This window comes from Pestalotiopsis fici (assembly GCF_000516985.1).
Source record: "Pestalotiopsis fici W106-1 unplaced genomic scaffold PFICI_Scf_10, whole genome shotgun sequence".
Taxonomy (NCBI): domain Eukaryota; kingdom Fungi; phylum Ascomycota; class Sordariomycetes; order Amphisphaeriales; family Sporocadaceae; genus Pestalotiopsis; species Pestalotiopsis fici.
Window position 1 is genome coordinate 1,420,481 of NW_006917100.1, and position 14,464 is coordinate 1,434,944.

A 14,464-nucleotide genomic window follows, 5' to 3' on the forward strand; every position below is an offset into this window, starting at 1 on the left:
GAAGGAGAGACGGATGTGAATGAACTAATGAAGGAGCCCGCCTAGCAGTACATTGAATTCATGAATGTACCTACCGGGCACTGGACTCTTGGGCGTTTAGAGGGCGTTGGGCGCTGAGGGAAACGGGCAGCGGCCTCGCAGTTCGCGCGGGCTTTGACGAGTTTAGCGCTGCCTTGTCGGTCGAGGAGGCTTGTTGGCTTAGCGGACCTATCAGCTGATCCACTAAAACGACTTCTGCCACACAAACCTCGTGGGCTAGTCTTGCCTCGAGCAGGGATTAGCGCATCAAAGGAATGGATATACCAAGGTATACGACCCAGAGTTGGCGAGGGCGGTCGGTTGCCTATCGGTGAAGGACGTTTAGAAGGAGGGGGAAAACAAATCCAGGTAACAAAGGAGAACAAGTAAATGACGCCGAAGCTTGGTAGCAGCAATGATTATGAAATGTTGGCAAGTTGATGTATTGGCCCTTTGCGGATGTGATATGCAGTCGAATGAGTGCAGGGAGTATGTTGCAGGCAGCTTCCTAGGCAGCTGGTGTACGTACCTTTTCAAATTTACAAAAGTGCAGTATGCAATGAAGAAAGATTGTGGGCTTCTTGAGGAGCCCTCCAAGCTCGAATCAAAATCCGTAACACAATAATGGAGGTGAATTAAGTTTCGTAGAAAGGTAGGTACCAGCCTATACCGTGTGTACTGACCTAATAACGTTCCAGTCAACTCTCCGTATGCGAGAATGCAGCGTCACTGGCCTTGTACGCACTGTCCAATGACAAGGGGCCGTATTGTCAAATGGGGGACCACACCACCCTCCCTCATCCTCAAGCTACACAGATACCAAGAATACTCAACATACTAGCCTCCAACACTCCAACAAAAGGGCAACGGCCGGTTTTTGTGTGGGTGACTAGAGAACTCAGCAGTCCGGGAAGAGGTCTGTTGCTACCTTGGTCATGGAGAATTCGATTCACAGGCCTCATTGCGCGTGACCACTTACACAGGTAGTCTTTGTTCCGTAATGGGACGTGGATAATACATGTACGAAGTAGTGGTGAGTGTACGTATCTGGATAGTGGAGCCGACATGGCAGTAGCAATCAATCAGTCCTCGTGGCCCCCAGAATAGGAACCTGCTGTTCTTGCAAAAGGCACCCGCTGCAACGACAGGAAAATGAGGCCATTCGCCGCAACAGGCCGGGTTGGTCCGCCGGAGCAACTGAGCACGTCGACAAAATACGTTACAAGACCTACATAGGCAGTGTGAAAATATCCTGCTGCAAGAGCTGTCTACTTACTACTTTACTTGGAGATGAAAGTTTGGCTTGCACGCCGTGGCGCTAGCAATTGGTCGACAATTGTACTGGTGTAGATCGAGAACAGACATAGTCTCCAATTTCACAAAAGGCGTCCAGATGTTGCAATGCTCCGCTCGGCTATGCTCCTGCTGGAGTAATACAGGTAAACTTGCACAAAGAACACGGAATACCTTATGTCAGAGGAACAGGTTTGACAGCCAGCCCGCCCCCCCAAGTCAGTCGCCAATTCTCACAACTTAAGCTTGCCAATGACCTCCTTTGCCGCAACTTATAGCGGGTACCCATGTGTGCCAAATTTCCAAAAAAAAAAAAAAAAGTTCGTGTTCTCAGTTGGACAAATGATACCCAAGCATCATCAAGATATGGCACGTTGATCCCAACATGTATTTCAACGACGCACGGCGCCCTTGTAGGCACTCGTGTCGCCAAGTACTGCTAACGGACCATGATGGATGCTAACGCCCGTGGACGACATACACATATCAAACCGACGGGTGTGCCAACCGCAGTGACGTTTCTATGGGGTAGCGGCAGTAGCACGGGTCTCGGGTGCTCCCCTATAAGTTCAACAATAATCCATAATCAAGAAAAATAAGAATGAGCCTACATATTCTTAGCGAACGAGCGCACTTTTCATATGCTTCCATGATTTTGATTCATTTGCAACTATCGGTCGAAAAGTGTCTCCAACGCTTACAGCCTAGTTCATTGCACGAGTACACAGCATTATTGTACCAAAAGCCAAGAGGACATGAGTGAAACGAGATCGAACGTGGATTGGGATGCGCTTTGGATCACCCCATCGAGACTGAAGCATGGAACTCTGTTGGCCACTCGCAACTCGACTGGGAGACGTAAGGACTGGTCTCCATGTTGGGCTCATTGGCGAGTAGCGTGAGAGAAGGATCCTCGACGAAAGTCTCCATCATGTTTCAAGCGATGCATCTCACATGGAGCACACTGCAAATGCGCGGATTGCGGTCCAGAATGGCATCCAGCATTTGCTGTAATCAAATGTGCGAATTGTGGTCGGGATCTGAGGTCTTTTGGTCATGTCTTTGTCATTGCTGGTCCATTGCGTCTCTCTCTAGAAACGGAGGTCGAGAACCGATCCGCACGGTGTCAACCTTAGAATGGTATGCGTAAGAAATCCGATTTTCCCTGTACAACACCGAAGCCAAATGCAGAAACCATTCCCACTCAAACGCTGCCAGGTATTTAAACCTCAGCAATCTCCCTCAGACGACGCAGCGTTGATCGCATGGCAACAGCGGCAGGGGTCCTAAGCATGAAGTTGTTAGTCATGTGTGCCATAGTCCTAGCCAGGCTGGCACATCTTTCGCAGAGTCCAGCACGAAAGATGCCCGTGATTGAATTACACATACGAGACAGTGTAGGCACCACCGGCAACAGTCTTGCGGCAAGATCTGCAGTTCCAGATACCGACGGAGTGGCGCTTGACGTTGACCTTTCCGCAGAAGGTGCAGGTGTACTTGGCGTGCTGGGTGATTTCCATCTTCTTCACCTGCTTACGCAGGGAAGCACCGTATCTGTAATAATAAAAATTCCCGTCAGCATTCCCGCTCTAGATTCTGATGTGTTTTCGCATTGAATCGGGTGAGGGTATTGGGACGGGTTCGTGATGGCGGGATATCGTGGATAGGAGCGGATTTGGATGCAAGTCGTTCGTGCTTTTTATCGTGCGAGCCGTTGAAGAGGCAGAAATATCGTGGATACACACCTGGTACCGTATTTACCGGTCACGCCGACCTTCTTGGTGCGCTTGGTCATCTTGGCTGTTTTGTTCGGTGTTGTGTCGTGGGTTGTAGATGACCGAGTTGTGCGGATTGACGCTTCACTGAAATTTCCGTGTCACTTCGTGGATTTTTGTCGGGCTGGCAAAAATTGGAGTGGTGCTCCTAGGGTTGCGTGTGGGAAAAGCGGATCAACAGATTGACCAGTCTCCGAAAAGTACCTGGCTCATACCAAGTACCTACAGCATGGCAAGAAGTTCCGATCGAGACCTGACATCAAGCCCCGCGCTACGCCTATAAGTGGGTCACTTTTCGAGGGGCACTTCAAGAAACGCTGAGCCACAAATGGAGCACCTCATTTTTTTTAACGATATCAGATAGGTAATATTGAAGTCCTCGCAGCCGCTGCAGCTCACGCCAGCTGCCAAGCTCAATCACCAGTCTACGAGCGTTGGTGAAATGACGTTACGGGCAGATGGTGAATACACATGTATCATGCGCAATGAACGTACGTAGTGGAATCAATTTAGCCTCCATATTAGTAACGCACTGCAAGAAGGTAGTTTTTGCGATTTTGGTTTAATTCATTATTGTGAGTAGGCATAATAACTTATCATGGTGAGAATTCATTGTTTTATGACAAGTGTTATGTTTCTTTTCCCCCTTCCAAAGTTGAATATTCCAACTTTGAACTTACCGCTGGCATTTGGTTAGACTTTTCTTTTTTCGCTCTCCCCAAAATAGATGATGACATGTGAAGGCGTCCTGCTTCAATCTGGAGGGGACGAAATTGATCCACCTCTCCCCATAGCTCCAGCAAGCAGACTTTTTTTTTTNTTTTTTTTTTTTTTTTACCAATCTCAGTACGTCCCGTTGGGTTGATGAATGAAGAGCTTTCTCACATCAACATGGTGAAGCTTTCAATTTTGAGGTCGGATTTTGTAGCACCGGACCGGGTTTGAGCTGCCGAGGCAATGTCGCTTCTACTTCCGTTCTGAGCAAGCCGCCAAACTGGCCCCAAGATGCAAGATGGCGATTGCGGCTGGGGGTTGGCTACTCAAATGAAACCTTGACCATTTCCCAAGAAATTGTGTTTTTTTCTCGTGCTTGACCTTGACATTGTGTTGACATTGATAAGAGCCTTTCTCGTGGAGACATTACAATCACTTAAATTCGCCTTCCAATCTTAAACTGGACATCGTCACACCTTGAGAGTAGACTTTCGTAGTTTATCAACGGATTGATCGTGGATCTCAACATGTCTGCAAAGCGGCACGGACGTCAATACGACGTTGTCGTTTTCGGTGCCACAGGTCAGCTTTGTCACATTGGTCTTGTCCCAAACTTGGCAGAATTCTAACAAAGACAATCAGGGTATACTGGTCTCATGACTGCTGAGCACATTGCAGCTCGTTTCCCGACAGATACCAAATGGGCACTTGCTGGTCGATCAGCAGAGAAGCTGCAAAAGGTTGTGGCCGAATGCAAGACTATAAACGCAGATAGGATTCAGCCTGGTTGGTGACCTTATCTTCTCACTGTCTTGATAGTGGATGCTAACAGTGTGCTTAGAGATTGAAATCTGCAGCCTCAATGACGATGATCTATTGGCTCTGGCGAGAAAGACCTTTGTGCTAATCACCACTGTTGGCCCCTACGCGCAGTATGGTGAGCATGCCTTCAAAGCATGTGCAGAAGCAGGCACACACTATATTGATTGCACTGGTGAGGCGCCATGGACCTTGAAGATGATCAAGAAGTACGAATCAAAGGCCAAGGAAACAGGCGCAATAATCATTCCGCAAAGTGGAGTTGAGTCCGCACCATCCGACGTACTGGCCTGGGAACTGTGCCGGACTATACGCTCTCAACTGTCCGCTCCGACCGCTGATGTGATAGTGGAAATACACGAGCTCAAGTAAGTTTTGTCTAAGAATCGTCAATACGCGTTTAGTGACTCAAGACTAAAAAGTTCTGTACCTTCCGGAGGCACACTGGCTACGTTGCTTGGTCTCTTCGATTCCTTTAGCATCCAGGAATTCGTAGACTCCGTCAAGCCGTATGCTTTGTCTCCGGTTCCTCATCCACGCGGTACTCCCAGCCCCTCGATCTTCTCGAGACTCACAGGCTTGTACAATGTTCCCAATCTTGGGCTGCTGAGCACTTCTATTACTGCTGCAACGAATGCTTCTATTGTTCAGCGCACCTGGGGCCTATTTCAGCTAGAGCCGAGCCGTCAAAAGGAGTTTTATGGCTCCAACTTCTCCTACCAGGAACTCATGAAGGCCAGGAACTTTGCTACTGGTATTGCCATGCATTATGGCGCCATGGTAGCCGGCGCTCTGCTCATGTTTGTTCCCCCATTTCGAACCCTTGTCCGCAAGTTCGTCTTCAAGCCAGGGGAAGGACCCAGCCGAGAGGATTGTGCAAACGAGTATATAGAGTTCAGGGGTATCGCCAACCCTGACCTACCCAATAGCCGCAAGCAGGCCTTTGTCAAGGCTCGATACCAAGGATCAATGTATTATCGTAAGTATGCCTGCTTATTCATGTCTACTTTGTCCCCTAATCATGGCATCAGTAACCGCGACCCTCATGGCCCATGCTGCCGCTACGTTGTTGCAAGAAGATGTTAAATTGAGCGGAGGAGTCTATACGCCCGCCAGCTTGGGTCAGGGATATGTCGATCGCCTGGACGAGAATGGATTCAAAGTAGAGTCCAAACTGTTGGACTTGTAGAGTTGTACCGCCCAAACTGTTTATCTTTATATTTTTATTTTTATTTCTAGAAGCCAGAATTGATGATTGACACGTGAATTAGAAATGCATTTTCAGCGCTTACATATGCCTGCATTTTAACAGCTAATAATCCGTAATGGCCTTGAGGGTATAAGTCTTTTCTGCGAAGACTACTATGTGCAGAGTATCGTCATATGCGTCATGAACCGACGGGATTGACTCACTATACACAAGGACCAAGTGTGTACTGGATTCCAGCCCGAAACTTGCAGAGATGAGAGAAGGCAATTACAACAAACTTCTATTGTATAATGGATAGGTACTTTCAAGAATTAATTCTACTTGCAGTGTATGACCGCCTTACCTAAGAATGCAATAGCGTCAGGAGTTTCCCCGCAAAAACAGCGCATTGGGTGCAGGTGCAGGGATCCCAGTGTGTCGTTAGGCGATCTGCCCAAAATTTCCAAGCTCAGTTTAGACGTCATCAGAAGAAGGGAGCACAACAAATATCGACAATAACATTTCGAGATATCAGTAGTGTGCCCTCAAGCTACAGAAACACGTCGACTTCCCAGCAGTCGCAATTCCCTTGTCGGAGAGGATATAATTATTTTTTCGCATGCGGCTCACTCACGCGACGATATTCGTCGTACCATCATAACAAAGCATCGGCTAGCTGTCAGTGCCTCGAAGCTTCGACGGTCTTCTTCAAATCTGGACATTGCCGCGCACAGCAGCAGAAGCAGTAGGGCTTAGCTTCTGGGCATGGCTTCCTCGAGTGCTTCGTCGTCTTCAACGGCAATGGACTCGAACCCTGAGCGGACACCGTTACTTCACGACGCCGACCGGCCGAGGCCTGCTCGCACAGTGACCTTCAACCCGAACCCCGTGTCGAGCACGTACTTCCCCGAGCCCGCGTCTTTGAGCTCGTCACCAAGCAGCGTGCTCGGCACGATACAGCCGGTCAATGCATTGACTCCAGTCAGGACGACGGGCTCGATACCGAACCCTCCAGGACCTGCCGCGCATCATTCCACGATATCAGCCATGACCAACCGTCTACGGCGCCGCAATTCTCACGGTGGTACCTTTACCTCACTACCTGCGCCGCTGGGTCCCATACCAAAATTGGGACCACAGAGATCGAGTAAAACTGCACAAAAGCTCAAGCTCTTGCCAAATCCCGATCTCGGTGAAGCTGTCGCGGATGAAGAAAGCGGCAGAGATGTCTATAGCCAGTATACCAGAATCCAAGACCCGGTTGCAAGAAGGGACGCTGCGCGTCTAGGCAAAGCAGACCGCGACCGACTGCCCAGAGTAACAGCGTACTGTACGGCCAATAACTATCAAATGGAAGGCCTTCTGCGATTCCTCAAAGGTCGTGGAAAGACCAGGGGCGCCAATCCAAAGCTCATCGACGAATGCATATACACTCCGTACAACTACAGTACCGGAAAAGGTGCCGAACGCGCCGAGGCAGTGGATGAGCGAATCAGGAGGGAACGCGAAGAGCAGGAACAGAGGGAAAGACAAGCACAACAAAATTCCGCAACGAGGCCCATGCCGAGTTATGAGAGGCGGCATTCGACGGGTCAGTTGATTGATGTGAATGATGGCACTACCACCCCAGGAATTGACGACTCCTTCAATGGTGGTCGGGACTCACATAGCAATCTTTCCTACCCATCGCATCTCGAGGAAACACATGATCCGTCAGAGGGTCACCACCAGGCCGACTTCGACACAACAGTTCATGTCCCAGAAGTTTTTCTGTTTGAATATGGCGTCGTGGTGATATGGGGAATGTCCCTCGCACACGAGCAGAGATTCCTGAAGGACATTGCCAAGTTTGAGCTTGAAAAACTGGATATAGACGATGTCGAGACGGAATGCTTCAACTTCTACTACACGCAAGAGTACCAAGCACGGATATACAATGATTTTATCACGCTTCGGGATAAGAATAACTACATGATCAAGTTGGCGATAAGTCATGCATTGGCACAAAGCGTCAAGGTGCGTATCTGCGAAACAGTCCGGTCGGCCTCAAGATCATACTGACAAGATGACAGACTTCCTTGTTTGAAGAGCTCATTGCTAGCACCATTGACACCTGCAAAGATATTCCGACACAGATTGCATTGACTGGCAAAATTGCACTATCCCGTAATCAGATCAATATGCAGATTGGCGAACTCTTCATACTACGAATCAACATTCATCTAAATGGCTCTGTGCTCGACACGCCCGAGCTTTTCTGGGTAGAACCTGCTTTGGAACCAGTGTACCAAGCTGTACGATCCTACTTGGAGATGGATCAGAGAGTTGGGCTTCTTACCGAAAGACTTGATGTCATTGCGGATCTCCTGGCTGTACTCAAGGATCAGCTAAGTCATGGCCATGGAGAAAAGTTGGAGTGGATCGGTCAGTATTACCTATTTTCTTCTCTATGTGAATTGTAACAACACTCGTCCTCAAAATACTGACTTGCTTGCAGTCATTGTGCTCATTGCAGCAGAGATTTTGGTGGCGGCAGTCAACATTGTTGTCGATCTGTATGCTGGAGTGGACTAGGTACCGTTTGCGATACGCGCGTGATCAGATACGATCAGCGGCCAAACAAGACAACCTTTATGCCAGCAGCAAAGAGACATTGTCATTGATACCAACCTAGATGGTAGAACTATTCAGTTTTCTACAACTTAATACATAGACTAATGAGGACAATGGGCGCCGTGGCAAGCAATGGATGGTAAAGGGACTAGGGATCGCATACTTACAGCATGGATTGGCTCTCGATTTTAGCAAATTGGTTTTTCATGGTCCCGTATATATTCAATAGTCTACTTTCGGTTTTCGATACCTGAGTAGACTTTGCAGCTTTGCACAGAAAAACAGAGAATGATTTGGTCGAGTTGTAATGATGAGAACTGCTGAAAGGACTCGGAGAACCGCCATGAAGGATGTGAACTTCCACCCACATTACCAGTAGTCAGTGAGAAAGCACTCAGTAGACAGGTATACTGTTGTGATGGAATGGAAAGATTGGCAACACTTCAGCTTGATGTACCACCTATCATGGACAGGATCAGGCGTGCCTTGGTATTTGTTCTCTGTGATAAATCGTCTCCATAATGATACGCTATAAGCACTCAAGACATTAAGATTTGTATAAAAGACCATGCGGACTACGGCGAATAACCCCTTTTCTAACTCCTTGAACGCCGTTTTCTAGTACTAGGACTGACGAAGAAAACATACCAAGCCACTGAGTGAAGACCATGTGACAATGCCGCTTGGACTTTTACCAATGTCTGTAGAACTAATATCGCTATGTCTTCCAAAATTCTGTGCTGTCACATGCCCCATACCTTGGAAGGATTCGCAGGACTCCAGATCAGATTTCCCAGGGCCATGAGGCAGGTATCCGTAGTAAAATCCGACCCACGCCCGATGTCTAATCTGACTGGTCACGGTCCTGGTCTTCGTCCTCGGCCTCCGTCTCGGGATCAGAAGCGCCTGGATCAACGTCCTCGTCGGCCTGATCCGCGTCACCCATCTCGATGTCCTGCTCGTCGCCCTGGTCCTCGACGACACTAACATCCTCGTCGTCTGGTTGTGTTACATGAGAGCGGTTTCTGGCAGCTGCACCAGAGGCGCGGCCACGCCTACTCGAACCATAGTGACGATCGTAACCATTCCGTCCAGCCTTTGAGGCATTCTTGACGCTGCGGCGATAGGCATCACGCTCCTCCTTCCACTGCTTCAAAGCCTCTTCATATCGCTTCTGATAAACACCTTGCTCATCAGTGGTAAGGTCCTTCCAGCCTTTAGCTAGCTCTTGCTCCAACTGGTATTCGCCATTGGCAATCTCGTCCTTGTGCTCCTGCTGAAGTTTAGGCCGGGTATCGTTGCAGTAAATTTCAAAGCCATTGCTGGGGCGCTTCGGCGGCTTGGGTGCAAGTCCATTCTGGGCATATTGGTCCTGCGAGAAGGACTCTGACATGGGCGAGAAGGGGCGCGGGTTGTCGTTTATGAAGGTTGGTCCGGAAGAGGCGAGTTCCGATGCCAATAGAGACGACTTGTGTCCCCTCTTGACACGCATGGGCTTGTCCTCTGGCTAAACACCTCGAGAATCAGTCGAGGCCATCAGACTGTGGGGTGAAGTGGCATACCGTAGGCGGAGGGCTCGGGCTACCCTCGGAGTCTTCCACGTTTGTGCTTGTACGCTTTGCGATTTGCTCCAAGAGGAATGCGCGCTCAAGACGAGCTTTCTGGATCTGGCGTTCGAGGCGCGTGAGGCGCAACTTATACGCATTGTTCTCGTCTTCGATCTCCTTTGATCTCTGCTTCAATTGTATGCATTTCCGTCGGTAAGCTTCCTCTACCGTAGGAGGTAGAGAAGGCGGGTTTGCTGTAATGGATGTCTATTAGCAACCAGGACTGTTTTCTAACATTTAAATCGGTTGCTAGACAAATCCTCAGGGTTCGACGTGATCTAGAGTCTGTTTTGGGGGTGGTCTGGCGAGGAGATGACGGTGGCGCACGGCAACAACGTGCGGTAGCCGAGAGATGGCAGGAAATGCGAGCTCCGGCCGACACTTGACCAGGCAATACTTCAAGATCTTGTATCCGTCCTAGTGCTCATTCGCGTGCATCTAGGAGACACGCGACAGAGGATAAGGATGGTTGAGTGCTAGATGACATTGCAAACTTACAATTTGATGGTGCCATGTTGCGTTCGCTAAAGCGCGATGGACAGGGCGTGCGACAAGTATGGCAGTGGGTGGGTTGAGTTGGATCGCAGACTGTGGTGATGTGATGGGTTAAAAGTTACGCGTCTCCGAATCTGGTTCGGCGATACAAGGTGGGAGAATGAAGAAGTGAGGTTGGCCAACGACGCTGAAAATGTCGGAGTAAAACCTTGGTGTTGCCGTGGTAAGATTGGCAGTAAGAGAGTGAATGTTATCAGAAGAAAGCTGATTGCGCCGACGAGGCTGGCAAAGCTGGACAAGAAGGTAACGCTGCAGGGGGGCTTTGTTAGTGATCGACTGGCCTTTGCTAATGTAAAGTCGTGAGCTTTGGCTGGCACATTAGTACACGCGCTCACAACATACAGCTTGACTGCAAGGCTTCAAATGTTCCTGCTCAGGTCTGCACATGAGGTACCTTGTCACATACTGATTAGCTACAAGCAGCTAGGTACCTACTCTTTGCGGTACCCAAGTGCTTGTTCTCTCCTAATGAATGTAAGCAGAGGATAGCTTTCCTGATCAGGGTACCAAAGTTAGCCTGATCAAATTCGATGTTTTTGCAACGAATATGATCTGAGTGATGCGAGATCAAAATTGATAATATTAATTACTTAATAGAAACAAAAGTACAAACAATACATGATATGTATTGTCGAGAAATCATGCCCATGCCTTTTATACAGTACTTACCATTTCACCGTAGGGGGTTCAATGGTCACTTACAAGAAGCCAGCCTGTGCCCCACCTTAAATTCTTAGTGAGGGTCTCTCCTGTCTTTTGGCAGCTGCTCGAACTTTTTTCCATCTGGGGAGCTTTCCATGCGGGCCAGGCTGCTGTCAGTATCCAAGTCCAGTCCAGCGCAACCTTGGATCTTCACCACGACCGAACAATTTGACAGCAGTGTTTGTGTGGTCTCATTGCACCTGCAGACCACCTTTCCAACATGTCGCTGAACATTCCCAACGCGCCCAACGCCGGCCTGTTCAAGGGCGGCTATAACAAGTATGTCGTCGACTTTCCACACCCCGCCACCCCTCTGACCCTGAGGATGCCATGTCCCTGACTGACCCTTTGCAGCTACGACTCCGAGGATGGAGCGGTTCTCAGAAACATCGATGCCTGCCGTGCCATTGCTTCGACCGTCCAGACCTCGCTGGGTCCCTATGGCCGCAACAAGATCGTCATCAACCACCTCCAGAAGATGATCCTCACTTCCGACGCCGCCACTATCCTGAAGGAGCTCGATGTCGTCCACCCTGCCGCTAAGCTCCTGGTCATGGCCAGTCAACAGCAGGAGGCCGAGATGGGCGATGCCACGAACCTGGTCATCGTCCTCGCCGGAGAGTTGCTGAAGAAGGCTGAGGACTTGCTGCGCATGGGCCTCAAGACTGCCGATATCGTCCAGGGGTACGAGAGGGCTCAGCATTTCGCCCTAGAGGCTCTCGAGGAGCTTGTTGTCGACAAGGTTGAAAACATGCGGGATCAAGAGGAGCTCAGCAAGGCTATCCGAACTGTCGTTGCCAGCAAGCAGAATGGCAATGAGGATTTCCTGGCTGACCTCGTTGCCGAAGCAGTCCTGGCCGTGCTGCCCAAGAACCCTGCCAACTTCAACGTCGACAACATCCGTGTCGTCAAGATCATGGGTGGTGCTCTCGAGCAGAGCCGCGTAGTCAAGGGTATGGTCTTCCCCAAGGAGCCCGATGGTGCCGTCAAGAAGGCTCAAAAGGCTAAGGTCGGTGTCTACTCGTGCCCGCTTGACACCAGCCAAACCGAGACCAAGGGCACTGTGCTGTTGCACAATGCCAAGGAGATGATGGATTTCACCAAGGGCGAAGAAGCCCAGCTGGATGCTGCTATCAAGGAGCTCCACGACGCTGGTCTGCGCGTGGTCATTGCCGGCTCCACTGTTGGAGAACTCGCAATGCACTACCTCAACCGATATGGCATTCTGGTCATCAAGATTCTCAGCAAGTTCGAACTCCGGAGAATATGCAGAGTCGTTGGTGCCACACCCCTTGCTCGTCTCGGAGCACCGATGCCCGACGAGATGGGTTCGGTTGATGTTGTCGAAACACTCGAGATTGGCGGTGACCGCGTAACAGTCTTCAGGCAAGAGAATGAAGTGACACGCACAGCAACCATTGTGCTCCGCGGTGCCACCCAGAACCACCTGGATGACGTCGAACGTGCAGTCGATGACGGTGTGAATGTCGTCAAGGCCATCACTAGAGATCCCCGTCTGGTTCCCGGTGCTGGAGCCGCAGAGACGCAGCTGGTGGAACGGATACAAGCATTTGGTGACAAGACCCCTGGACTCGCACAGTACTCCATCCGGAAGTTCGGTGAAGCCTTCGAGGTCGTTCCGAGAACCCTGGCCGAAAGCGCCGGTCTTGATGCTACCGAAGTTCTTAGCAGACTCTACACTGCACACCACAAGAAGGATGACTGGAAGACCGGTATCGATATCGAGGTAAATATTCCCGTATTTCTCATCTACTTACTCTCTGGATCATTAAGACTCACTATGGCATCCATAATAGAACAACGATGGCAGTGGTACATTCGACGCAAACAACGAAGGTATCCTGGACTTGATGGTCACAAAGGCATGGGCTATCAAATTGGCCACGGATGCAGTACGTACAGTACTCTCTGTCGACCAGATTATTGTGGCCAGACAGGCTGGTGGACCCAAGCCTCCAGGACCCAACCCCAACTGGGATGACGATTGAGGAGCTAAATAACTAGTAATAATGAATGAGCAAGACGAGGTGATTGACCTGGGTTCACAAAAGGATCTGCTAGACTATTGGCGTTCAAACAGTCTCATAGACGGTCTATCAAGATACCAAATGCGTTATGCCAAGCAAAGGATACCGCATCATACATCCAGAGCAGAGTGAATATTGCCCGCGACCATGTACACGACTTATATCAGTCTGTGGTGATTCTCTTGATTATAGCTGGGGCGCAAATGTACAGGATGTGAGTACATACACAACTCGAATGCTACTGGCCGTTGCCTTCTCGGATCGAACTCGTCTGTTTCGATGGATCACAGTCTCTCCTCGTACTTGGCTATTCGATCCGTACGTGTCTCGAGTAAAAAGCCAACTCAGAAGTCATTCCAGTCAGATATGCCAAAGCCAAAGCAAAATATATGTATATTTTCAGGGAAACAGCTGGGCTTGAAACATTTAAATGATTTACGCCAGGGCTTTCTTATGATTATACGAGGCTTTCATGCCCGCCTATCAGATTGGATTATACTTTCGACACTGATATTATGCAGCTATTACCTACGATTGGCCTACATCCTATCCAACCGAGCCAAGCAGGAGGGAACGTTGGGGCAGGGTGCAATTTGAGAGATGTCATCCAAGAATCCAAGAATCAAACAGCTGCTTCACCGTCTCGATAGTTTTATAGAGTTTCTCCGGAATATTTTACCCAACATTTAATTGGATTGATTCACCGTTGAGGTTTGAAGCCCTGTGGACAGAAGCAATGTTTTTATACAATTCATTACGTAGAAAACGATCCAATCCCTAGGCCACACATGCAAGCGGGACTTGCACAAAAGTATCCCGTACTGAAAGACTCCTCTTCGTGTATTCTACATACCCAGCGTACCAATATAGCGTTTTCCGGAATCTGAAGTGCCAACTGCTAGACAGCGAAACTAGCAGCAGTCTCTAGACACTCGTCCCAAGATGCTGTATTTTCAACTCCGTAATTCAACCCCAGGAACACCAGTTCTTATAAGAAAAAAAAATACAGAAATAATTATAAAGAGCAGCTCAATAGTATGTAAGTTCAAAATGATTTTTCACGCTTTTTGTGGTTGACCTTTGGCTGTGTAAAGCTGGGCTATCAGCCAGCGAACATTGAATGTCAATTGA

The 14,464-nt window shown here is 49.2% G+C and overlaps 5 protein-coding genes across 5 annotated transcripts; 3 read left to right on the forward strand and 2 right to left on the reverse strand.

Annotated features, from left to right (window-relative positions):
* Positions 1-2,533: 2,533 nt before the first annotated feature.
* Positions 2,534-3,106, reverse strand: PFICI_12655 (60S ribosomal protein L43; the record flags this gene model as incomplete). Its single annotated transcript, XM_007841236.1, has 3 exons — positions 2,534-2,597; positions 2,701-2,865; positions 3,057-3,106. The coding sequence occupies 3 exons, from the start codon at positions 3,104-3,106 to the stop codon at positions 2,534-2,536; spliced, it is 279 nt and encodes a 92-aa protein (XP_007839427.1).
* Positions 3,107-4,327: 1,221 nt separating this feature from the next.
* PFICI_12656 (uncharacterized protein) lies at positions 4,328-5,808 on the forward strand (the record flags this gene model as incomplete). The annotated part of the gene is made up of 5 exons (XM_007841237.1): positions 4,328-4,382; positions 4,443-4,586; positions 4,642-4,987; positions 5,042-5,598; positions 5,651-5,808. 5 exons carry the CDS (start codon positions 4,328-4,330, stop codon positions 5,806-5,808), a joined length of 1,260 nt encoding a protein of 419 aa, XP_007839428.1.
* A 765-nt stretch (positions 5,809-6,573) lies between these two features.
* On the forward strand, positions 6,574-8,382 carry PFICI_12657 (uncharacterized protein; the record flags this gene model as incomplete). The annotated part of the gene is made up of 3 exons (XM_007841238.1): positions 6,574-7,824; positions 7,881-8,232; positions 8,306-8,382. The coding sequence occupies 3 exons, from the start codon at positions 6,574-6,576 to the stop codon at positions 8,380-8,382; spliced, it is 1,680 nt and encodes a 559-aa protein (XP_007839429.1).
* Positions 8,383-9,265: 883 nt separating this feature from the next.
* Positions 9,266-10,542, reverse strand: PFICI_12658 (uncharacterized protein; the record flags this gene model as incomplete). Its single annotated transcript, XM_007841239.1, has 3 exons — positions 9,266-9,928; positions 9,984-10,222; positions 10,527-10,542. The coding sequence occupies 3 exons, from the start codon at positions 10,540-10,542 to the stop codon at positions 9,266-9,268; spliced, it is 918 nt and encodes a 305-aa protein (XP_007839430.1).
* A 963-nt stretch (positions 10,543-11,505) lies between these two features.
* Positions 11,506-13,294, forward strand: PFICI_12659 (T-complex protein 1 subunit theta; the record flags this gene model as incomplete). Its single annotated transcript, XM_007841240.1, has 3 exons — positions 11,506-11,564; positions 11,640-13,032; positions 13,103-13,294. The coding sequence occupies 3 exons, from the start codon at positions 11,506-11,508 to the stop codon at positions 13,292-13,294; spliced, it is 1,644 nt and encodes a 547-aa protein (XP_007839431.1).
* Between the last annotated feature and the right edge of the window lie 1,170 nt (positions 13,295-14,464).